The 26,761-nt window shown below is 41.7% G+C and overlaps 1 protein-coding gene across 2 annotated transcripts in view; it reads left to right on the top strand.

The window, feature by feature from the left end:
• The window catches only part of GUCA1C (guanylate cyclase activator 1C), a 40,579-nt gene extending 18,083 nt beyond the window's left edge, over positions 1 to 22,496 (top strand). The window contains exons 2-4 of one of the 2 annotated variants that reach the window (XM_002758826.6): positions 6,265 to 6,414; positions 10,885 to 10,972; positions 21,742 to 22,496. In XM_002758826.6, the coding sequence (XP_002758872.1) occupies positions 6,265 to 6,414; positions 10,885 to 10,972; positions 21,742 to 21,929 (426 nt within the window). In that variant the 3' untranslated portion in view covers positions 21,930 to 22,496. Of the gene's footprint in view, positions 1 to 6,264; positions 6,415 to 10,884; positions 11,013 to 21,741 lie in introns of both variants that reach the window. The other variant, XM_054246135.2, reaches the window with a different exon arrangement.
• The last annotated feature ends 4,265 nt before the right edge of the window (positions 22,497 to 26,761 follow it).

The following is a 26,761-nucleotide window of genomic DNA, read 5'->3' as shown; positions in this document are numbered from 1 at the left end:
AGCCGAGATCGCGCCATTGCACTCCAGCCTGGGTAACAAGAGCGAAACTCCGTCTCAAAAAAAAAAAAAAAAGAAAAGAAAAACACCGTCACTGAAGTGGAACTTGTAAAGTGAAACAGACCATCATCAAATAAAAGGTTTTATGGAAACTCTGGAGGATCATCTTAATAACAAGCCAGGCTTTCTGGGAGAATGTTCCTGTGACTCTTTGGTAAATTCACACAATAACTGTCCAGGAGACTGCTGGACTGATTGGTCCATCCTAAAGGCTCAGGAGGAAGGCCTGGGAGTAAATGCACCTCTGGCTGGATACCTTCCATTTAGCTCATTTCATCCACACCTCCAGTCCTGTTCTGAAAAATAATGGTCATGTCCTGCCGAGTCTGGAGACATGATACCTCATTGCCATCTTAAATAGATTTCAACCCTATAATAACCTATGTCACTGTCCCAGTCATAGCTCTGCTAGGGATTCATAAAGTGAAGCAGCAGTAAGCAGTGAAAATATAAAGTCAGTTAGATGTTGTGCATTTGAACAAACTTTTTTGGGAGACCGATTCGACTAGACTACTATCTGTTAGAAGAAATCCTACCTCTTACCGGAAGTATCAGAGTTACCGATGGGGCAAAGAGGCCTAAGTTGTAAAACACAAAAATAGAATACTCAATGCAGTGAAACAGCTTGGAAATGTTTTCTTATCGCCTTCTGACTGTAAAAGTAAAACATCCTCCGTGTAGAAAATAAAAGTATAATACATTTAGAAAACAATGCTATAGCAATTACCATCCCCACATGTTAACTTCCAACATCTGAAATATTGTGGTCATCGTATTTTTAAAAAACTGTTAAAAAGCCAAATAGACGTTGCTTCCCTATTGTGAACTATTGGCCTCAGTTGCATTTTTTTCTAGACTTCCTGCGACTATTCACAAAAGATTGAGACTCAGTGAAACACACAACACTCTACAGACTGTAAGCCTAAAGCTCTTTATTTCTGGGGGTCAGAGGTTTACTTTATGTCACATCCTGGTTTTGTAAACAGGCCCTGGCATCACAAATACTCCAAGAAGAATATAGCCTCCAGCATGTTTTCTTGTGCTGGATATGCTACCATTAACATCAGAACTCTCATGGGAAACTAGCGAAGAATGAGCCTCCCTAGAGCTGGCCACCTTTCCTAAAACAGTTGAACATTAATGTTTGTCAGGTTTGAAGCATATGGTTCTAAAGAGAGACAGACACTTTCTGTTTCAACTGAAAATGTTTTAGCAATTAAACACAGGATAAGGGACACTACCTAAGCTTGCAGTCCTTAAATAATCTCCAAGATTGATGAATAGAACACAACCTTTGTAGAAAAGAGCCTTATTAATTTTGATTCATACCTAAAACTATGCACTTAAATCCTAACTTGGAATTTAGCAGTGAAAAAATATCAATCAGTTCCTATTAAAAGGAATATAGAATTTGTCTGCTTGTTATGTTTTCCTTCTATTAAAAATTGGTAATTGGTCTTCAGAAAAGGACAAAATCTAAAGAAATTCAGAAGAAGAAAGGCATTGTAGAAGCTCAGTTGTGAGGATTCGGTCTTCTATTATGGCATTTTATGTTTGTTTCTTTGCCATAAGGAGTAAACATTTTCTCTAAAAAGGTAGCTAATCTCAGCTTGATAAAAAATGTCTACAAAAACATGACAGTAAGCATCATGTTTAAATGTAAGAAACTAAGAGCCTTCCCACTAAGATCAGAAACAAGGCAAGCATGTCCCCTCTCATCACTGATTTTCAACATTTTACTGGAAGTCCTAGCTACTGCACTAAGACAAGAAAAGGACATAAAATTTATACTCTCTGGGAAGGAGAAAGTAAAACTGTCTTTGCAAATAACATGATGCTCAACTTTGGAAAACTCAAAAAAATAATTGACCGGAAAAAAAAAGACCTCCTAAAACTAATAAGAGGCTGTAGCAAGGTTTCAGACATGAAGTTTTTTATACAAAAGTAATCAGTCATCACTTTCCTCTATACCAGCAATGAATAAGTGGAATTTGAAATTAACTTATTACCATTTACCTTGGCATCCCCAAATGAAGTTATTAGATATAAATCTAACAAAATATGCATAAGATCTATATGAGGAAAACTATAAAACTCTGATAAAAGAACTCAAATAACTAAATGAAAGGAGAGATACTCTACATAAAGGAAAAGGGAGATTCAGTATTGTCAAGGTGTCACTTCTTCCCAAATTGATCTGTAGATTTAATGAAATTCAAATCAAAATTCTAGCAAGTTATTTTGTAAATATTGACAAATTGATTCTAATGTTTAATGTGGAGAGGCAAAAGACCCAGAATCGCCAATATAATATTGAAGGTGAAGAACAAATTTGGGGGACTGAAACTACCTGATTTCAAGACTTACTAGAAGAGTGTAGTAATTGAGACAGTGTGGTATTTCTGAAACAATAGATACATCAGTCAAGCTGAAGGAATAGAGAGCTAGAAATAGATCCACCTATATCTAGTCAATTGGTCATTGACAAAGAAACAAAGGAATACAGTGGGGAAAAGACAGTCTTTTCCACAAATGGAGCTCAAACAATGAAACATCAACATGGAAAAAAACACATCGAGACAAAGACCTTACGCCTTTTACAAAATTTACTCAAATTGAATCAGAGACCCAAATAGAAAATGCAAAACTACAAAACTCCTAAAAGATAACATAGGAGAAAATCCAGAAAAATCAGATGAACTTGGGTTTGGTAATGATGTTTTAGATACAACACTCAAGGCATAATTTATGCAAAATAATAAGCTGGACTTTGTCAAAATTAATACTTCTGCTCTGCAAAAGACATTGTAAGAGTATAAAAAGGCAAGCCACCGACTGGCAGAAAATATTTGCAAAAAACATAGCTGATGAGGGACTGTTACCCAAAATATAAAAAGAACGCCTAAAACTCAGCAATAAGACAATCTGGATTAAGATGGTGGATTGGGGCAGAACTAGCTTGCAGCTCCTGCTCAGATGGATGGAGCAGCGTGTGGAGACTCATATGGTGGACTTTTGCTCAAAGAACTACCACAGGAACATACTAGATAAGCTGAGAGAATCCACAGACTCTTTGAAGAAACTTGATCCCACTGCAGGCTCCCTTAGATGCCAAAAAACTGTGTTGGTATCCATGACTGCAAGACCTGAAGACAGATCACATCACAAGACTCTGCAGATACTCCCCAGTACCAGCCCAGAGCCTAGTAGTTCTAGCTGGCTAGACCCAGAAGAGGAAAAACAATCACTACAGTTTGGCTCTCAGGAAGTTCCATTCCTAGGAAAAGGGGGAGAACCCCTCATCGAGGGGTGGAAAAAGACATTCCATGTAAATGGACACCAAAAACGAACATGAGTAGCTATTCTTATATCACACAAAACAAACTTTAAAGTAACAGCAGTTAAAAAAGACCAAGGGGGACATTAATAGTAATAAATGGACTAGTCCCATGGGCAAATATCACAATTCTAAATATATATTCACCTAACACTGGCACTCCCAAATTTATAAAACAATTATTACTAGACATAAGGAATGAAATAGATGGCAACACAGTAACAGCAGAGGACTTCAATACTCCACTGATAGCACAGGTCATCCGGACAGAAAGTCAACAAAGAAACAATGGACTTAAACTCTGCCCTGGAACAGACAGACTTAACAGATATTTATGGAGTATTCTACCCAACAACTGCAGACTATACATCCTACTCATTAGCACATGAAACATTCTCCAAGACAGAGCGTATGATAGGCCACAAAACAAGGCCCAGTAAACTTAAGAAAATTGAAATTATATCAGGTAGTCTCTCAGACCACAATGGAATAAAATTGGAAATCAACTCCAAAAGGAACCCTCAAAACCATGCAAATACATGGAAACTAAGAAACCTGATTCAAAATGATCTTTAGATCAACAATGTAACCAAATGCCACCCGTTCCCCAAAAACCTATTGAAATAAAAGAATTGAAAAACCAAAAACAATCTGATTAAGAAATAGGCCAAAGATTTCACCAAAGAGGAAATATGGATGGCAAACAAGCACATAAAAGGATGTTCAGCATCGTGTGTTATCAGGGACTTGTAAGTTAGAAAAAGGAGATGCCGCTACACACCTATTAGAATGGCCAAATCCAGAACACTAAAATGACCAAATGCCAGTGAGGACGTGGTGCAACAGGACTCTCATTTGGTGCTGGCAGAAATGTAAAATGGTTCAACTACCTTGAAAGACAGTTTGGTAGATTCTTTCTTTCTTTGTTTATTGTACTTTAGATTCTGGGGTACACGTGCAGATCATGCAAGATTGTTGCATAGGTACATCCGTGGCAAGGTGGTTTGCTGCCACCATCCCCCCATCACCTATACCTGACATTTCTCCCCATGTTATCCCTCTCCACCCTCCCTCCCACTATCCATCCCATAGCCCCCACCAACGGACCCCAGTGTGTGATGCTCCCCTCTCTGTGTCCACGTGTTCTCATTGTCCAACACTTGCCTATGAGTGAGAACATGTGGTGTTTGATTTTCTGTTTCTGTGTCAGTTTGCTGAGAATGATGGTTTCCAGGTTCATCCATGTCCCTACAAGGGACACGAACTCATTGTTTTTTTATGGCTGCATAGTATTCCATGGTGTATATGTGCCACATTTTCTTTGTCCAGTCTGTCATTGATGGGCATTTGGGTTGGTTCCAGGTCTTGCTATTGTAAACAGTGCCACAATGCAGTTTCTTAAAAGCTAAACATACTCTTGCTTATCATCCATACCCCTTGGTATTTGTCAAAGGAGTTAAAAACTTATATTCACAAAAAAATCTGCACAGAGATATTTATAGCAACTTTATTTTTAATTGCCGAAACCATGAAGCAACCAAACGTCCTGCAGGAAGTGAATGGATAAGTAAATTGAGGTACCTCCAGAGGATGGAATATTATTTAGTACTGAAAAGAAATGAGCTGTCCAACCCTGGAAAGACATGGAGGAAATTTAAATGCATATTACTAAGTGAAAGAAGCCAATCTGAAAAAGCTACGTGTTATATAATTTGAACCGTATGACATTCTAAGAAAAGGTTAAAACTATGGAGACTGCAACACGGTGAAACCCCGTCTCTACTAAAAATACAAAAAATTAGCTGGGCATGGTGGCGCGTGCCTGTAATCCCAGCTACTCAGGAGGCTGAGGCAGGAGAATTTCCTGAACCCAGGAGGTGGAGGTTGTGGTGAGCCGAGATCGTGCCATTGCACTCCAGCCTGGGTAACAAGAGCAAAACTCCGTCTAAAAAAAAAAAAAAAAAAAAAAAAAAAACTATGGAGACTGTACAAAGATTAATGGTTGCCAGGAGTTAGGGAAGACTAAATAGGCACAGCATAGAGGAATTTTAGGATAGGAAAACTGCTCTATGCAATACCCAATGATGGGCAAATGGCATTATATATCTAGTCTTGCAGAATGTAAAATACAAAGAGTAAACACCAGTGTACTCTATGGCCTTTGAATGATGATGGTGATGTGTCAGGGTAGGTTCAGCAACTGTAACAAATGTCCCATTCTGGTAGGAGATGATGGAGGAGGCTGTGCATGTGTGGGGGCAGGGAGTATATAGGAAAGCTCTGTACCGTCTATTCATTTTTGCTGTGAGCCTAAAACTACACTAAAAATGATGCCTATTTACCTAAGGCACTTAATTGTAAAATGAAGTCACTTGTGTCTATAAACATTACCCATGTATTTTTTTTTTTTTTTCTTTTGAGATGGAGTCTGACTCTGTTGCCCAGGCTGGAGTACAGTGGTATGATCTCGGCTCACTGCAACCTCTCCCTCCCGGGTTCAAGCGATTCCTCTGCCTCAGCCTCCTGAGTAGCTGGGATTACAGGTGCGCAACACCACACCCAGCTAATTTTTGTATTTTTAGTAGAGACGGGGTTTCACTGTGTTGTTCAGGCTGGTCTCGAACTCCTGACCTCGTGATCCACCTGCCTCAGCCTCCCAAAGAGCTGGAATTACAGGCATGAGCCACTGTACCCAGCCACCCATAGATTTTTTTTTTTTTTAATGAAACACTAGGGAAAAGTTTTATGTTGAAACCGTACCGGTTGCTTTATGTAAGATTTGCTACCTGCTCACAGATGCTGACTTCTCAAATAAAAAACCCATTATTCTTCTTAAACATTTACTTCCCTTTTCCCCTTACTTTCCATAGGATGGATTCATTGACTTTCTAGAGTTTATTGCTGCCGTCAATCTAATCGTGCAAGAAAAAATGGAGCAAAAATTAAAATGGTATTTCAAGCTGTATGACGTTGACGGAAGTGGCTCTATTGACAAAAATGAACTACTGGACATGTTTGTGGTAAGTGAAGTAGTAAAGTATCCCTTTCAGGCCACTATAGAGTTAGCCCAGTTTCTCCTCCTATGGAGTATGTAACAACTGTCTATGGGGTTGGCTATTTTTGGGATGTACATTTTGAATTGCTGAAGTTGTATACTATTGGTTATTGAATGAGCAACAGCAAATAAGCTTTTTCTTCTTGGTGCAGTCCACTCCGACATTCTCAAATTTAACAGAGCATTGAAATGAAAAAGTGAAATAAATATGATATTGTAAAACAAGTTACCTTTTTCTCTGCCTCAGTGCAGAATGCCTTGTGACAAACAGCTAAACTATGAGATGATTTATGTATATTTAACGAGAGACACGGACTAAGAATGAAGGTACATGAGGCCTAATCTTTCTGGGAGCTGTACTGAAGTATTTCTAATAGTTGGTTCAGGAATCTCAGACCTTTTCCATATCTAAAGTTCAATAAGTGCCTTTATAAGCCACCATGCCACCCCTCAAAGGATGAGGAGATGGTTCTTATCATGGTGTAAAAGAGCAAAGATCCCAGAGGAAAAGGATGGTTAAGCAGGACTGTACCGAAATGAAGATAAGAGGGGTGATTAATATTGTAAATTCAAGACACTGAATTTGTAACACAGACTCAAAGAGCATTAGAATTAGATGTCTTAGAAATGATCTGGTCCAAATTCTTTGTTTCATAAATGAAGGAGCTGAGTTACAAATAAAATACACAATAGAAATATTAGCAAAAATGCTAGAAAAATAAGCGAGCGGAACTACAGTTATAATTAACCACCTCAACAAACGTTCAAAGCAGGTAAAAATGTAAAGCTAAATAAGTGAATGAAGAGTTAACCAACACACGGAAAGAATTTAAGGGTAGGATTATACCAGTGTTGCTAACATTTTAATGTCACGTAGATCATTCACACAAAGAAATGTACTAGGAGTCACCTGGCAAGTGAACAACTTAGAAATTCTGCCGATACATGGCATATCGCAACACAAATTTAGAAATCAAATATTCTATGGAGAATACCAACTCCATGTACATTTTAAAATGTGCTCTTAAATACTCAGCTTTTTCTAAAAACAATAAAAATGTAAATACAGCATGCAGGTCTTAGGATGCCACCAAAGCATTTCTCAAAACAAGGGTTCTTATTCTGGGATCTAAGAATCAATGGCCCTCAGAAGTCATTTTAGCCCTTGAACTTGAGGGCAAAATTTTGCCTGTATGTTATGCTTTTTTTTTTTTTTTTTGAGTGAAGGAGAGAGTCATCAGATTCTCAAAAGTATTAAGAACAACAAAAGGATAAAAGTGATTTTTGTCTACAACTTACAGGGAAATGTGCTATAGATTTTCATTAGTTAAAACGTCTGACTGCAGTTAGTGAGCCAAGGAAAGAGAAGTTCGAAGCTGCAGATTGGATTTTCCCTCAAAGTGCTTAGAAAGGGGGGGAGGGAAGAACATAGGAAAATTAAAATAATAAAAGCATAGAACAGAAATTTAATAATTAGATATCATTTGTCTCTAATTAAATTAGTCAGTACTAAAATTAATAGCAAATTCTGGTAAGAGCAAGGTAAGGAAGGCATCTCACACACTGTGGAGAGTGGAAGTGGATAAAGCATTCCGGGAAATGTCATCTGCATCAAGAGGCTAAAAGCTGATCTTCATTCTGGAATTAGCATTGCTTATTCTGAGTCAGGAGAAACCATCATTAAGGATAAAGTCCTATGATTTACATCACAGAATCTCTTAACATAGCAAAAATTTTTTAAAAATAAATGAAAATATTTAAATAAACGAATGCGATGGAATACATAGGAAGAAATGCGTAGCCTCTGAACGTACTTTGTGTACAACGGGCAAGTGAAAAAATCGGCAAGGTAAAGAATAATACAAACTGTGTAATCCAAGTTCTCTCTACATACAGTGAGGGTGCGAAAATGGAATTCAGCCCAGGCATTTAGAGGCTGGAAGGAAGTACCAGAGTCCAGGGAGGACTAACAAAGGCGATAGTTACAGCTCAATCTCACTCCAAAGGTATAAAATAGTCAACAGAAGGGTTTTTTTGTTGTTGTTGTTGTTTTGTTTTTTGAGACGGAGTTTCGCTCTTGTTACCCAGGCTGGAGTGCAATGGCGCGATCTCGGCTCACCGCAACCTCCGTCTCCTGGGTTCAGGCAATTCTCCTGCCTCAGCCTCATGAGTAGCTGGGATTACAGGCACGCGCCACCATGCCCAGCTAATTTTTTGTATTTTTAGTAGAGACGGGGTTTCACCAGGTTGACCAAGATGGTCTCGATCTTTTGACCTTGTGATCCACCCGCCTCGGCTTCCCAAAGAATGGTGGATTTTAAGAAATTCTAAGCGGGTAAGGGACCAGCTGCAATCAAGATGCATGATTCCTGCCTAGAGAATTGCGGGAGAGAGAGTCTGCACCTGCGAGTCCAAGGAGCACTGAGATTAGCCAGGACAGCAGGTGCCAAGTGAGAACTCGCCTGCTTCCTTTATCTCCTACGTCCTCCTGCTCCCACACAGGGAGTGCTCAGAGACTGCGATTAGGAAAATACGGAAGAACGAGCGCATGTAGTAAATGAGGAAGGAAAGAAGGAAAACAAACAAATAGACAACAAAACAAAACTTCTTGCCTATCCCCCCACCCTGCTGCTTCTATTAAAAAAAGAAAGAGGCCGGGCGTGGTGGCTCATGCCCGCCTGTAATTCCAGCACTTTGGGAGGTCAAGGAGGGCAGATCACAAGGTCAGGAGTTTGAGCCAGCCTGGCCAACATGGTGAAACCCTGTCTCTACTAAAAATACACAAATTAGCACAGCATGGTGGCAGGTGCCTGTAATCCCAGCTACTCAGGAGACTGAGTCAGGAGAATCTCTGAAACCGGAAGCTAGACGTTACAGCGAGCTGAGATTGTGCCATTGCGCTCCAGCCTGGGCAAGAGAGTAAAACTCCATCTCAAAAATATATATATATTATTATCCCTCAGTGTTCCTCCACTTTGCAGTCAGTATTTCACTTCCACTTATAAGACTTGAAGATTGGTGAACAAATCACGATCTCACAATGTTTTGTTAGGACTTGTTTATGTGATCTAATATCACTTCAGAATGTGGGTATACTGGATGCCTGGCCAGATTTTCTAGGCTTTTGAAGCCTCTGACCAAACACTGAGAAATCCTTAAAATTTTCTTCAAATGTGATGCTATATCTATGTAACAGTTACTTTAAATATTGTCCTATATTTAAGTATGAGATCCATGAGACCTAAACTTGCTAAGGCCAAGACTGGGGTTTTACCATCACCTATTGTGATTAATCCTGGACTCCAGGTTGATAATGCTCAGGAAGCGGCAAGAGAGACAGTCGTATTTATGATTGTGTCCTCTAATTGAAATATGTTGCTGGAAATTTTTATAAACATTCCTTCTTGTTCAACCAAGATAGTTATGTTCAAATTCCCAAATGGCTAATCTGCTTTCATTTTATTATGAAGTTCTATGTCAAACCTGGGTCATTTAATTTAATCACCTTGGGATTAGGGGAGGTTGGTTACATCTTCCCTCTAGGAAGGCTGGAAATGTCATTTGCCCCCGGATCTCCTGACAATTTTAATGATGAAAAGGCACTGGCAGAATGTGGGAGAAAGTCAGCGCCCTTCTAAGGCATATATATATGTGTTTCCCCATTCAATCATTCTGCAAAAGGGCACAAAGAACCTGGGGTGCCGGTGGAAGCCAGAGAGGAACCCTGAGACTCTTACAGCGTTCTGATCATCCTTTTACTTTCACCCATAAGACCCAAATGAATCTGTCTGAAATTGAGAGCATTGTCTGCTTTCTAGGTCTGGAATTCTTAGGACAATGACCACTACAATATTGTCTCCAATGGGCTCATTGCATCTGTTGTGACCTACTATGTTGAATAAAATAAGCCTTCAGGCCGGGTGCGGTGGCTCACACCTGTAATCCCAGCACTTTGGGAGGCCGAGGCGGGTGGATCACGAGGTCAAGAGATCTAGACCATCCTGGTCAACATGGTGAAACCCCGTCTCTACTAAAAATACAAAAAATTAGCTGGGCATGGTGGCGCGTGCCTGTAATCCCAGCTACTCAGGAGGCTGAGGCAGGAGAATTGCCTGAACCCAGGAGGCGGAGGTTGCGGTGAGCCGAGATCCCGCCATTGCACTCCAGCCTGGGTAACAAGAGCGAAACTCCGTCTAAAAAAAAAAAAAAAAAAAAAATAAGCCTTCAGTCTTTACTCAGTTCATTTAATTTCCAAGTCTCATTACCCAGAACTGCCATACAATCTTTTCTTTTTATTTACTTTTAACAACTGGTGCTGGTTGGTCAGCAGCTGACATGAACACATCCCCAAATTCTGGTGCACTGGAGCAGAAATGTTGCAAAATGTATTTGCTTCCAGAAAAATTGACCTCTTTCATTTAATGTCTTTTTGTAGGCGGTACAAGCCCTCAATGGCCAGCAAACTCTGAGTCCTGAGGAATTCACCAACCTGGTGTTCCATAAGATCGATATAAACAATGATGGTAATGGAGCTACTCTCTTCTGGATCACTTTTCTTTCAACGTAGGAGATGGTGGTAGTGGGGCGTGTCATTTAGACAAAAGCAGAAACCATTCAAGAGAATCCTAGTTATGACTTGGGCTTCAGAACTGGACCAATCCAATGTTCTCAATATGATTCAATTGAGTGGTAAATATTTATTGACCATATTTATTTCCAGTGTCTGATGCTTGACGTGTCGGGATATCTAAAGAAGAGTAAAGATTAGATGAGGAAATAAATGGAAGAATATAGGATGAAGCACCTTCTGCTGTAGGAGGTTTTCCATCAGCTTACAAATAAACTCAAGTTTTCTCTATTGTAGAAAACTTTCCTTCAATTATGCTATCTTCTACTGTCAGACTTTTTTTTTTTTTTTTTTTTTGAGACGGAGTTTTGCTCTTGTTACCCAGGCTGGAGAGCAATGGCGCGATCTCGGCTCACCGCAACCTCCGCCTCCTGGGTTCAGGCAATTCTCCTGCCTCAGCCTCCCGAGTAGCTGGGATTACAGGCACGCGCCACCACGCCCAGCTAATTTTTTGTATTTTTAGTAGAGACGGGGTTTCCCCATGTTGACCAGGATGGGTTTCTGGATTTTCCTAGAAAGAGTCACCTATGGAGGTCCAGAAGCTTCCCACCAAAGAATCTACCAGCAAAAAGCAAAGCCTGTGAGCGATGACAGAACTCCCTTCTGCTCATGGATTCAGAAGGACTCTGAAGTCGTTCCTGAGTTTTCATGACTTTGTTTTATGTATAAAGACACATCTCGATTTTCACAGGACATTATTTGGAAAGTGCACGATTTTATTTTCATATTGTTGAAATATAAATATATGTAATTGGAATCTATGCTGTTTAGGGCTGTTTGCTGTATTGGCGGGTGCAATCTGTAGGTCTGGGGACAGTATCGCTGGTACTCTTTCATCACCCACTACCAATTTCAGAAGTCTCACTAGTAATAGAACAGCTACCCAGGAATAGTTTACTTAGTCCTGTTTCTGCAATCTGGTTACCCTGTCGATATTCCTAAGTGATGCATTTCTTCCCATTTCCATCTTAAGTAATCTTTTATAACAAAACAAAATATTCTCTTTCACACAACCCCCACCCCCACAAGAAAGGCAGAATTTACTGTGCATACCTACGTTTCAGCTCTAAAGAGCTCTAAATCCTGGTTTAAAAGAAATCAGCCTGTGTAAAGGAATTTGTTAAATTCTAATTTCTTTTCTTTATAACTTCATAAAACATTGGACTGGGGCTGGAAAATTAGCCAAGATGGGGTGGAGAAGATTCAGGAGATGAGAATAACCAAGTGTTTAAGGGAGGATGCTGGTGAAGATTTTGAATGGCACAGGATTGTTTATTAGCAACGTGGCTCGAGAAGCATTCAGCAGCATTTTACAGATTGTAGCACGCAGTAGTTTCGTTTCCTCTACATGGAAACTCAATTCTTTCTTATCTCCTGGTAATTCTCAGTTTCCCTGTTTGATTTAATGTGACCCTCGTGGCTTTTCACAATGTTGCAGTCTAAAGCACTGGTGTTTCTTGTTAGTGACTCAAAATTTCTTTATGTCTTGTCCTTGTTATTTTTTACCGAAAATATCTGCTCAATAATCACCCTATTTAACTGGACATGGTGGCTCATGCCTGTAATCCCTGCAATTTGGGAGGCTGAGGTGGGTGGATTACCTGAGAAGATGGAGACCAGCCTAACCAACATAGTAAAACCCCGTCTCGACTAAAAATACAAAAATTAGCTGGGCATGGTGGCAGGCATCTGTAATCCCAGTTAGTTGGGAGGCTGAGGCAGGAGAATCACTTGAACCCAGGAGGCAGAGGTTGGATAAACCAAGATGGAGCCACTGCACTCCAGCCTGGGCAACAGTGTGAGACTCCATCTCAAAAAACAAAAACAGAAACAAAACCCCACCCGTCTTCATTTCCTCTTTGGCCACTATTCACTTTCACCGTTTGTTATCAGGAGGCACGAAGCCTCCCATATCCCTGGGCCCTCTTTGGCTGGATGTGAGACTTGCCGGGGCCCTTTCTGCACGTCATGTTGTCAACATCTATAAATCTTCTCAAATTATGTCAAGCATGAGGCCTCAATAGAGCAGGTAGGATGCACGTTGCTATTCTTCTGGTGGTAAAGCCTGTAGAATTCAACACTTAATCATTTTTCCTGACTTGCCTTGTTGCCCTCTCTGTTTTCATTTTTCAATAACATTGAATGTTCACCTTCCATTTTCTGCCTCTGCGAGTCTCTTCAAGCTCTCTTTCCTGATGCTTTTGTTCATAATATAAAATAAATTGGATAAATCATAAAAATAATATGTTCTCATGATAAAGATGAACAATACAAAAAGATGTAATGAAAAGAATAAAGTCCCCCTTTAAGTTCTTTCTGGCACCCGGTCCGACTTCCCATAGGTAATTAATTCCTGCTAACCAACCCAGGTTTATACTTTATGAAGTTTGCAACATATATACATATATTTGTTAATTTTCAAAAAAAAAATCTAGATACCTTTCTTCCTATAGACAAAATTGCATATTGCACTTGTTTCTTGATTTACTCTTTTATTTTTTATTTTATTTTATTTTGTTTTATTTGAGACGGAGTTTCGCTCTTGTTACCCAGGCTGGAGTGCAATGGCTTGATCTCGGCTCACCGCAACCCCCGCCTCCTGGGTTCAGGCAATTCTCCTGCCTCAGCCTCCTGAGTAGCTGGGATTACAGGCACGCGCCACCATGCCCAGCTAATTTTTTGTATTTTTAGTAGAGACGGGGTTTCACCATGTTGACCAAGATTGTCTCGATCTCTTGACCTCGTGATCCACCCGCCTCGGCCTCCCAAAGTGCTGGGATTACAGGCTTGAGCCACCGCGCCTGGCCCAGACTTTCTCTTCCTTTGGACTAAAGATTTCTGGAGAAGAGTCCACCCTTGCCTCCATTTCTGCTGTTTCTACCTTTTCTATCTACATTTCTGCTTTTTCTGATCATTTCTCCATCAGCTCTTTCTACTCTGTCCTCTGGGTTCCTGTTTAGCTCAGAGGAGGTACCTTTCTTCTTCAGAGGCAGAAGGGAAGAGAGAAGACACAGACAGCCCAAGAGAAATGAGTGCTTCTAATACAGCTTTGATATCAGCAAACAGGTAGGTGAGCATATTGACTTGAGATTGAGGCAGAAGATCTAGAAATGGTCCTTGAAAAACAGAAAATTTGACATTGTTAAAAATGTAAGATAGTAGTCAAGTTTTTCTGAAAAAATGGATAAGAGGCATTGGCCTGTCAATCACGGTTGTCATCATTCCAAAACCCCTTCCAAAGGCATTAACCTGCCCACCATGCCTCACTTCTTTTAGTGGCCACGAGGGGGCAGTAGAGAGCCACGTTCGCATGTTGAGTGTGGCAGGTTGTACTAGTAAAATGTGGCATCTCAGCGTGGCAGGATGGGACGGTGAGGAGGCTGAGAGGCAGCTCAAATGCAGCCACTGCTGCGAAGAAGCCAAACGACTGGACAAGAGCATACTCCTCAGGAAAGCAATCTGCAGCCGCGTCGGTCGCATCCATCTGTCTAGCTCTGCCTGTCCTGAACCTCAGTGCACTCACTGGTATACTGAGATCAGATAAGGCAACGTGGGAAAGCTCGCAAGAAACAGAGCCAGACTGCCCACAGTACACAAGGAGGCCACGTGTAGCTGGGACAGGACCGGAGAGATGGAGAGCGGAGGGTCTGACCAGGCCGATGAAGGCTTTGCTTGGAATATTCTACTGAAGATGGTGGCCATCACACTGGAGAAATGCTCTGGCTCACGCCTGTAATCCCAGCACTTTGGGAGGCCGAGGCGGGTGGATCACGAGGTCAAGAGATCGAGACCATCCTGGTCAACATGGTGAACCCCGTCTCTACTAAAAATACAAAAATTAGCTGGGCATGGTGGCGTGTACCTGTAATCCCAGCTACTCTGGAGGCTGAGGCAGGAGAATTGCCTGAACCCAGGAGGCGGAGGTTGCAGTGAGCCGAGATCGCGCCATTGCACTCCAGCCTGGGTAACAGCAGTGAAACTCTCTCTCAAAATAAATAAATAAATAAAATTTAAAAAAAAGAGAAATGCTATAGATTTTGTTCTGTTTGACTTTGTTTTTAATTTTAGAGCTATGGCAGGACGGCAGGGATTGTAGTAGAGTAAATAATCCATTTCAGTTTGGGGCTGAAAGCGCTGATGTAGAAGCATGGGTATTCTGGAAACAGGACATCACAAAGTTTTAAGACTTGGTTTCTACAGTTACTTTTAAAACTGCTTCTAGTGCTAGCAGTGAGGGGAACGGGGAAGTGAGCTTCCTCGGAGAAGTACGGAGATTTTGGTATTCTTAGGAAAAAACTACGTTTCTATTAGTTTGAGGACACAGATAATGCGTTCCGGAAAACATGAATATGATTCAAAACCTTTTGTTTACTATCCAAGAAGATTCCCCAAGGGCAAAGGATAGGGAATCAATAAAATGGCGACTGTGATTAGAAAGGAACTTGAAACAGAAAGGGCTGGGTTAAAAGGGATGTGAATTCAGAAAAGAGAAATTGTGCCTGGGCAATAGCTGAGATTACCTGCAGTTAGAGACGGGCTCTTTGCCCTACGAGAGTAAGTCAGTGACAGAAAAAAGGGGATGAATTATGATTTCTCGAATAGTTTATAAAGCTAAATACACGAATTGTTTTCTATTATATAAACTTGTATTTTAAGTAAAAAAATACACACACATCTACATCCATATGCATCCAGTAACTATGAATCACAATTTCTTAGCAAATGCTTATACAGAACTAAAACTGATGGAATTTGGTTTTATATAAAAAGTATTGACAGCTGTTGCATCGTTTCATCAAGAGACAGCTGGGTCATTCCATACACCACGAAAAAGACGCTAACCAATGTGCCGCGGAGACAGCCCGGTGGAACCAAAGACAAGGAAGAAAAAGTAATGAAGACATAAAAGGTTGACATTTGCAGATGTACAAAAGGATTTGGCCAGTATTTGACAGAGAATAGTAATATGAAGTGCTTCATTTACAGATAAAGGGGGAGCTAGCACCCCAAAGGAGAATGTCTATTCACATTTGCAAAATCTCAACTATGTACACCTCAAATATAATTTTTTTTCTTTGAGACGGGGTCTCACTCTATCGCCAAGGCTGGAGTGCAGTGGTGCGATCTCGGTTCACCACAACCTCTGCCTCTCAGGGTCAAGCGATTCTCCTGCCTCGGCCTCTTGAGAAGCTGGGATTACAGGCCCTTGCCACCATGCCCAGCTAATTTTGTATTTTTAGTAGAGATCGGGTTTCTCCATGTTGGTCAGGTTGGTCTCGAACTCCTGCCCTCAGGTGATTTGTCCACCTCAACCTCCCAAAGTGCTGGGATTACAGGCATGAGCCACCGCACCCACCTACCTCAAACATAATTTTTTATTGTTCATTGTCATTGTTATCAAAACATCAGTGTTGATCGAAATAGAGATGCTCAATTGAGTATACCAAGTTGCTGTTGACTATATACCGACATACATAGTTTTTATTTCTCAAAATAAGAAGCCCATCATTATGCGGATAATCTCATGAATCGTGAAACCAAAAGTAAAGATGATCACAGCACACAGCTAAGAAGACTTTAGGCACCTATATGAAAATCCCAATTTGATTATAAATTGTTCACAAAGGAATGGTCGACATCACATCTGTTGTGACAGAAAAATACACAAGAGTTGTGAAGTATTCGAAGCATAATGATTATAATAACAAATCAAAGTTAGAAGGCTTAGCAAAATAAAGGTGCAGGATTAATGCTAGATTTGTAACAAGACGAAGAACTATGAGCTCCATGAAGGAAAGAACCATTTCTGTTCTGTGCACTTTGATATTCCCTAGGCTGGCACACACTGGTGCTCTGTAAATAACTGATATGAATGAGTGTCTGTTAAGAAGATGTCATATAAAAAATAAGGGCCGGGCGCAGTGGCTCACGTCTGTAATCCCAGCACTTTGGGAGGCCGAGGCGGGTGGATCACGATGTCAAGAGATCTAGACCATCCTGGTCAACGAGGTGAAACCCCGTCTCTACTAAAAATACAAAAATTAGCTGGGCATGGTGGCGTGTGCCTGTAATCCCAGCTTCTCAGGAGGCTGAGGCAGGAGAATTGCCTGAACCCAGGAGGCGAAGGCTGCGGTGAGTCGAGATCGTGCCATTGCACTCCAGCCTGGGTAACAAGAGCGAAACTCCGTCTCAAATAAAATAAAATAAAATAAAATAAAAAATAAAAGAGTAAATCAAGAAACAAGCGCAATATGCAATTTTGTCTATAGGAAGAAAGGTATCTAGATTTTTTTTTGAAAATTAACAAATATATGTATATATGTTGCAAACTTCATAAAATATAAACCTGGATTGGTTAGCAGGAGTTAATTACCTATGGGAACTCGGACCGGGTGCCAGAAAGAACTTAAAGGGGGACTTTATTCTTTTCATTACGTCTTTTTGTATTGTTCATCTTTATCATGAGAACATATTATTTTTATGATTTATCCAATTTATTTTATATTATGAACAAAAACATCAGGAAAGAGAGCTTGAAGAGACTCGCAGAGGCAGAAAATGGAAGGTGAACATTCAATGTTATTGAAAAATGAAAACAGAGAGGGCAACAAGGCAAGTCAGGAAAAATGATTAAGTGTTGAATTCTACAGGCTTTACCACCAGAAGAATAGCAACGTGCATCCTACCTGCTCTATTGAGGCCTCATGCTTGACATAATTTGAGAAGATTTATGGATGTTGACAACATGACGTGCAGAAAGGGCCTTGGCAAGTCTCACATCCAGCCAAAGAGGGCCCAGGGATACGGGAGGCCTCGTGCCTCCTGATAACAAACAGTGAAAGTGAATAGTGGCCAAAGAGGAAATGAAGACGGGTGGGGTTTTGTTTCTGTTTTTGTTTTTTGAGATGGAGTCTCACACTGTTGCCCAGGCTGGAGTGCAGTGGCTCCATCTTGGTTTATCCAACCTCTGCCTCCTGGGCTCAAGTGATTCTCCTGCCTCAGCCTCCCAACTAACTGGGATTACAGATGCCTGCCACCATGCCCAGCTAATTTTTGTATTTTTAGTCGAGACGGGGTTTTACTATGTTGGTTAGGCTGGTCTCCATCTTCTCAGGTAATCCACCCACCTCAGCCTCCCAAATTGCAGGGATTACAGGCATGAGCCACCATGTCCAGCTAAATAGAGTGATTACTGAGCAGATATTTTTGGTAAAAAATAACAAGGACAAGACATAAAGAAATTTTGAGTCACTAACAAGAAACACCAGTGCTTTAGACTGCAACATTGTGAAAAGCCACGAGGGTCACATTAAATCAAACAGGGAAACTGAGAATTACCAGGAGATAAGAAAGAATTGAGTTTCCATGTAGAGGAAACGAAACTACTGCGTGCTACAATCTGTAAAATGCTGCTGAATGCTTCTCGAGCCACGTTGCTAATAAACAATCCTGTGCCATTCAAAATCTTCACCAGCATCCTCCCTTAAACACTTGGTTATTCTCATCTCCTGAATCTTCTCCACCCCATCTTGGCTAATTTTCCAGCCCCAGTCCAATGTTTTATGAAGTTATAATGAAAAGAAATTAGAATTTAACAAATTCCTTTACACAGGCTGATTTCTTTTAAACCAGGATTTAGAGCTCTTTAGAGCTGAAACGTAGGTATGCACAGTAAATTCTGCCTTTCTTGTGGGGGTGGGGGTTGTGTGAAAGAGAATATTTTGTTTTGTTATAAAAGATTACTTAAGATGGAAATGGGAAGAAATGCATCATTTAGGAATATCGACAGGGTAACCAGATTGCAGAAACAGGACTAAGTAAACTATTCCTGGGTAGCTGTTCTATTACTAGTGAGACTTCTGAAATTGGTAGTGGGTGATGAAAGAGTACCAGCGATACTGTCCCCAGACCTACAGATTGCACCCGCCAATACAGCAAACAGCCCTAAACAGCATAGATTCCAATTACATATATTTATATTTCAACAATACGAAAATAAAATCGTGCACTTTCCAAATAATGTCCTGTGAAAATCGAGATGTGTCTTTATACATAAAACAAAGTCATGAAAACTCAGGAACGACTTCAGAGTCCTTCTGAATCCATGAGCAGAAGGGAGTTCTGTCATCGCTCACAGGCTTTGCTTTTTGCTGGTAGATTCTTTGGTGGGAAGCTTCTGGACCTCCATAGGTGACTCTTTCTAGGAAAATCCAGAAACCCATCCTGGTCAACATGGGGAAACCCCGTCTCTACTAAAAATACAAAAAATTAGCTGGGCACGGTGGCGCGTGCCTGTAATCCCAGCTACTCGGGAGGCTGAGGCAGGAGAATTGCCTGAACCCAGGAGGCGGAGGTTGGAGTGCAATGGCCGAGATGGTGCCATTGCACTCCAGCCTGGGTAACAAGAGCGAAACTCTGTCTCAAAAAATAAAAAAGAAAAATAAAATTGTTGGGGCCTAAATCCACAGTCAAATTAAGGCAGAAAAGGAAGCAGTGTTAAAGAACATGGGACAAAGGAAGGCAGTTAGTCATGGGTGCCTTCTCAGCACCTGCCACGCGCAGAGCACTGTAGTTGGCTACAGTGGTGGTAGCAGAAATGGTCATTGTGGTTAGGGCTTAGTAAATGTGATGAATGAATGAATGAATGTTGAGTGCTAAAAAGAAACAGTGAAGAAAATTTCAAAGGAAATAGTTTAGATACAGTAAAGATTAAGTTTGATGATTTGGAACCGAGGTTTTTTTTTACGGTAAGTGGTTAGGTAACATGAAAAAAGTTAATGCGCAGAGTTCACAAGCGTTTTGAAGAAAGTGAATACTTCCAACTGTTTTCTCTTTTCCGTGTCAGTAGCCTGCATTGCTTTTCAACTGAGACCACTACTATCTCCCAGTTCTTTCAGATGCTGCCTCTTCTATTGCCAGTGGGTACATCAGGAAGTTTCATAACTAAGCAGTGAAAACAGTTTCTGGCTCCTCCAGCTCCACTCCCACTTCTGTTTTGGTCATGTTGAGCCCTGATAAGTTTGAACAGTATCTGGGGTTGGGAATTTACCAATTGTGATTTTCTTTTGTAAAGGGCGGTTATTCTGTGATTATTTGAGTTTCCCTGCCCCATTGCCACTGACCCATGTGACTCTCCCCGGTCACACACGTACCACTTCTTAAGATTTGCAATCTTCTGTACTCCCTACAGTTTATTCCATGATTGTACCTTTTCCGTGATACACGTGCGGCCCTACTCCTGAGTACTATTAAACTGGGGTTTTGCACAGAACTTCCTTTGGCATAAACAACATATAAGGAACACAGATTAGGTTTTTCTCTTAAAAAATGCATTTGAGCAGCTGGGCGGGGTGGCTCACGCCTGTAATCTCAGCACTTTGGGAGGCCAAGGTGGGTAGATCACGAGGTCAGGAGTTCAAGACCAGCCAGTCCAAGAAGGTGAAACCCTGACTCTACTAAAAATACAAACATTAGCCGGGCACGGTGGCAAATGCCTGTAATCCCAGCTACTCAGGAGTCTGAGGCAGGAGAATCACTTGAACCTGGTGAGGCAGAGGCTGCAGTGAGCCAAGATTGCACCACTTGCACTCGAGCCTGGGTGACAGAGTGAGACTCTGTCTCCAAAAAAAAAAAAAAAAAAAAAAAAAAATGCATTTTAGCATTTTGAACTGAAACCAAAAAGGAAGTGTTTTTGAATATGCGACGATTCATGCTGACTGATATTTGAATCACTATTGTGGTATTTTAGATATTTGTCTTCTCCACGAAAAAGTATAGGTACAGCATAACACCTGACTTAAGTCCCTGCTGACTTCCTTTCCTGAGTGAACTTTCTCCAGTTCCTGAATGTACTCGACCCATGTCTGGCTGATCTCCCATCCGCAAACCCTACTGGGTACAGTCTCTTCGAGATCAGTAACTGTATCTGTACATTTCAACTTGAACACACTCATCCGCATAATCCCAACCCCAATGACTTATTTCAACAGAGAATTTCACCTCCCCGCCAAAATGTTTCAAAGTCATCTCGTGGTTTGAAGGTAGTAGAAAAACATGGCAGCCAGGACACAGGGATAGAAGGCAAGTACATGTATAGCACTGGGATGGCCAGCACAGACGTAAGGCAGAAGTCAAGGTGATAAGATTCGGACTCAAAAACCAGAAAAAGAGAAGAGAACTAATGACCAATAATAATATGTGGCGTGAACACATGTTTAAGCTTTCTCACAGCTTTAGACAGTCCCAAGAATTATTTCTTCAGAGAGAAGAATATTGAAAATAGCTTCATGAACCGTCATTTCAGCTTGATCTTAAAAATCTCCAATCTATCATGCTCCTAAGACTTGGTCATATCTTCAAGATCAAAAGTTCACAAACCGGTACTTTCAGAGATATAATTGTATATGTGCTCTTATTTCATCCAGGGTATTACCTGATGTTCTCAACTACACATAAAAATAGATTTTATTTATTGCCTTTATTTTCATTGGTAACTCTACCACTGAATTTTTTTCTTTTTTTTAATGAAGATCTTCAAAGACCTTAGAGTCTGGTTGAGGGGAAAGGATATCAAAAGAATATCAACAAACATACCAGTGAGTGTATTATTTGTGCCAGTGAGTAGTAGAGACAACACCTCTTAACTGTTTATTTATTATTTTCCAGGAGAATTGACTTTGGAAGAATTTATCAATGGCATTGCAAAAGATCAGGATCTCCTGGATATTGTTTACAAGAGCTTCGACCTCTCCAATGTGCTGAGAGTAATCTATAACGGGAAGGAGCCAGACACAGAGGCAGACTCCTCCAAATCTCTTGACAAGGCTGGTCTAGGGAAGGTGAAAATGAAGTAGCATTGAGACTACTTTTCCCAGTTATCAATGAGCGCAACGTTTCAGTAGAGAAGAAATAGAATCTTCCCCATGTACATGATGTTGATTTCAGGTCTTTGTTATAACTCATATAGGCTTAAGAATATAGCATTTATTTTAATAGAGACTTCCATAAAGATCATAAACAGATGCATTGTTGCTTTTCTGTGCTCTCTGCAGATTAAAATATAAGGATTAAATTGAAGTATTATCTCCATACCTATCCATTCAAAATAGAACTCTCATATGTGTTTCCTTGTGCACTTAATGTATGCCCCGAAATAGAACTAGATTATCTGGAAAGTGTCTCTGCAGGTTAGCATTCTTAGATCAAACATGTCTGTGTTAAATGCGTTTGCTGCCTCTTGGCTCTTGTTGCATCTGTGTATTATAAATGACAGAGTTCTGGTTTATTTGAGAAACTTTTTTTTTCCTGCACCTGTTTCTTATTCGTGAATGCTGTCTTGCACTAGTATTGATGCTCTGCTTCAGAAGAAAAATCTTAAACTATTTAGTAAAAGGAGAAAACTTCAGGCTGGGCAGTGAGAATGGTTCTGTATGATTTGTTATAAATCTGCATCCAGTTGTGCATGCAAATGCGACGTATCATCTGTAATTATTATGCCAGTTGGAGGTTTGATCAGAACAGCAGACAGCCAGGCTGTGCAACAACAAGCACTTGACATTCGAAACGGTCCTGACATTATAGCTCTGACATTTCATTTTTTTATATCCTTTCCAAAAAATGAAATGATGAATGGGATTTCTTGATGGGTTAGAACTTTTTAAGTTTTGAGTTCTATATCACAGGCCCATTAGTATGTCTGTCAATGACTGGCTTTCTTGTAGTTTTCTAAGACCAGATGTGAACCATTTTTATGTCAAAAGCTTCATAATTAGGCTTTCATATTCAAATATGGGTTAAAAACACACAACTGGAAGACCACAAAGACAGAGTTGGACTGTCCGTTTCTCCCTTACAGCTGTCCGAGCAGATCCATGGAGAAATGGAGGCATGGAGGGAATAACTGGCAGTAGAAATGAAGTAGAGGCCAGGCACTGTGGCTCATGCCTGTAACCCCAGCTCTTAGGGAGGCAGGGGCAGGAGGATAGCTTGAGCCCAGGAGTTTGAGACCTGCCTGGGCAATATAGCAAGACCCCGTTCTCCACAAAAAGGAAAAAAACAAAAAGACAAGAAATGAAGTAGAAATGGAGGTGAGAAAAGGTAATAGGTGAACACTTAGATGAAGATATAGATGGAGGTAGAAACGTCCTGGGAATTTTTTTCCAAAACATTTCGAGGGGATTCACAAAGATGTGTGCAATACAAGATAAAATGCTGAAATAGTATTATCACAGATAATATAAAGAAAATTATTGTAGCCATGGTGACACGAAGTTTACTCATTTGCGAAAGGTGGGGTACTCTTTGGACTCTGAGCCTCCTAGAAGTGAAAAAGGAAACATCATTAGAAGAGCCAGAGTATCAGCAAAGTAAGCAATCCCACAAAGTTGTGTTGCCAGATGACATAATACCGTAAACTGCCCAGCGTTCCATGTATTGTTAAGATTTGCAAATGCAAGGTATTAGGGTAATGCTAAACAGAACTCATCTTTATCGTGGCTTAATCTTTCTCAGGGTATCTGAACCCATTTAGGGAAAAGGCAGCAGTTTCAAGGCAGTAGCTGTTGCTGCCCAAGTCCACCCTTCCTGACTTCTGCTTACAGAATTCCCACCCAGTGCTTTCCTCCCGGGCCTGGCTATTTTCACTATGGAGGCACCATTCTCACTCCGGGCATTGTATGGTATCCATGGGTCCTTTCAACTCAGTGGACTCTGCAGCTTCCACATCCTCTTCTCCACCCATTGTTTGTGGGCACTCAGGCCCTTCTGTTCCTCTGCCTCAGGACTCAACCACCTCCGCACGCTCCATTCAGAGGAAAGAGGAGGAGATGATGGGAGAGTACAAGGAGGCAGCTGGAGAACCAGCTGGAGCAGCAGGCAGCAAGTTGGAATACAAGAGAAGGGCTTTGGGGGTCAGGCAAGCCTGGTCTGAATCAAGTTCTAGTAGCGTGTTCTAATAGCAAGTGCTTTGTGACTCTGAGGAAATGACCTAACGTCTCTGAGACTCAGCTACCAGAATTAAATGGGGATAACAGCAACATCACTGGGCTATCAGGGTTAAATAAGTCCACTTGGCAAAATCCATAGTAAGTACTCAGGGCATGTAGAAAAAGAAGAGGTGGGTTTCGAACCTTCAACAGGATTGACCCCTCAGTCAGTCAAGATCCAGTTGAGGAAACACAGGGAGACCACAGAGACAATGTAATATAAGAAATCGATCTAAAAGGCATTGGAAGGCTGGAAATGCAAAGAGAGTGTAAGGTTTATTCCCGGGGTAAAATAAGGAAACTGAGGCAAGTATAAGAAAATGAGAAGTTAATTTATTCAGCTCCTGGGCGAGGTTCTGTGGTCCAGGAAGGGGCCAAAGAAGTTGCACCTGGCTATTTAGGGCATGGGGTTTTATAGGGAGGGAAGGCAATTGATTGGCTGTTGGGGAAACAAAGTGAAGGCAATTTTACTGGCTGTTAAGAGGCAGGAAACGCCTGGAGCTAGCTGCCATTGGTAGGCGGGCGGGACCTTGGGTAAGTGGGCCTTGATTGGCTATTGGAGAAACAAAGTGAAGGCAATTTCATTGGCTGCTGAGAAGCAGGAAATGCCTGGAGCTAGCTGCCATTGGTAGGCGGGCGGGACCTTGGGTAAGTGGGCCTTGATTGGCTATTGGAGAAACAAAGTGAAGGCAATTTCATTGGCTGCTGAGAAGCGGGAAATGCCTGGAGCTAGCTGCCATTGGTAGGCGGGCGGGACCTTGGGTAAGTGGGTCTTGATTGGCTATTGGAGAAACAAAGTGAAGGCAATTTCATTGGCTGCTGAGAAGCGGGAAATGCCTGGAGCTAGCTGCCATTGGTAGGTGGGCGGGACCTTGGGTAAGTGGGCCTTGATTGGCTATTGGAGAAACAAAGTGAAGGCAATTTCATTGGCTGCTGAGAAGCAGGAAATGCCTGGAGCTAGCTGCCATTGGTAGGTGGGCCTGCGGGGGAAGTTTGGGGCAGACTGCTACTGGAAGGGTTTGGTGGGGCTTCTTTAAAAAATTATTTTGCAGGTTTCTTCAACAGTGGGCTGGGGGTTGGATGCATAGTTTAGTGTTGAGTGTGGGCTTGGGTATGGTATGCAGAGGCGAGTGCGGGGAAGCCATGTGGTGAGGCCAGATAAGGAGCTTGGGTGATGACTTAGTTACCAGGCATGGAGAGGGATGGACATAGAGAGGGATGGATGTGTCCGTTTGACTCCCGACGAGGCAACTGGCCTTATACAGAGAGGACACTGAAATAACACAGAACTAGTAATGGCAGGAAGCAGCTACCATCCTAGGCTAGGGAAGCAGAGGGAAGAGGTTGGGGTTATTAGAACACAGAAGCTTGAAAGAGGAGAGCTGGGTCCCAGTTTTCCATGGAAGGAACACAGGGCGCCTCAGAGGAATGTAGGAAAAGCACTGCAGTCAATGGACACTGCCAGGACAGGGCTGTTGCTGAGGCAAGGCTGACAGGAACAGGACGGAACAAGTCCTTCTACCTCCTGCCTGGTATTTTCCCTGTAGCACCAGCTATGGGCTGAGCCTACCAGGGAAAGAGCCGGCCAAGGAGGATTGTCTGTAGGGCTCCAGCCTAGCATCACAGAGCCTATTACAGAAGGATGGCTTGGAGCTGAGAGTTCATGACTTAATTACCAGCACAGGTGGAATGCGTACGATGAGCCAAGATGACACCGTCCAGACATCCTCCCCATCATAGGCAGCATATTAAGAGCATCCAAGCCCACTTTAGCCAGGGCCCCGCCTCCCACTGTCTGTTTTGAGCCCTGTAGGTCCCCTCTGGCTTCCCCAGGATCTAGTCGCTCAGCTGCCTCATACCTTGATCCTCTCTGTCAGCACAGAATCCCTTGGCATCATGACTGGCTGATGTAGTTTGCCCAGATCTCGTTTCAGTTTTTCCCTAGATGCTGCCTCTTAGATTTCTAAGTTCTGTTCTGTGCGCTGTACCCAAAGCTCGCTCCAGGTCTTCCGCCTCCCAAACTGACCCCCAGGGTTCATAGCATAGAAGGGAAAGGGGTACTCACTTCTCTTTCCAAAGAATAGCTGTGTCCTATCTGGGTGTCCTATAGCACACTCTGGTCGGCTTCTTAGGAAAACGTGTTGAGGCCAGGCACGGTAGGGAACATCTATAATCCCAGCACTTTGGGAGGCTGAGGCAGGAGAATCGCTTGAGCCCGTAAGTTCAAGAACAGCCTGGACAACATAGGAAAACCCCATCTCTGCAAAAAATGCAAAAATTAGCCAGGTGTGGTGGTGTGCACCTGTGGTCCCAGCTACTTGGGAGACTGAGATGGGAGGATCTGTTGAGCTTGGGAGGTTGAAGCTGCAGTGAGCTGTGATAATGCCACTGCGCTCCAGCCTGCATGACAGAGTAAGACTCTGTCTCAAACAGAGAACAAAACCAAAAAATGCTGGTTGGTGGATTGGGAGAATGTGAAAATACCAACTGTTCATCATAAGAAAACAAGTCATAAAACAATTTCTGTGTTATAGTTTTTTTCTGAGGGTGGTCCAAAGAAGGAGATAAGTCAGAAATTCAGGAGAGAAATAATTTTAGGTTAGGTTGAGGTGGAGGAAAAAAGAGAGGGAGAGACTGTGGGGGAAAAGCAAGATACTTTCCCTCAAGTCTCCCTATGGTCATCTCTACCAAAGTCCTGCTCC

Source organism: Callithrix jacchus, chromosome 15 (genome assembly GCF_049354715.1).
Source record: "Callithrix jacchus isolate 240 chromosome 15, calJac240_pri, whole genome shotgun sequence".
NCBI classification, from domain to species: Eukaryota; Metazoa; Chordata; class Mammalia; order Primates; family Cebidae; genus Callithrix; species Callithrix jacchus.
Note: the sequence above shows the minus strand (reverse complement) of the source record. Positions and strands in the feature narration are given on the sequence as shown.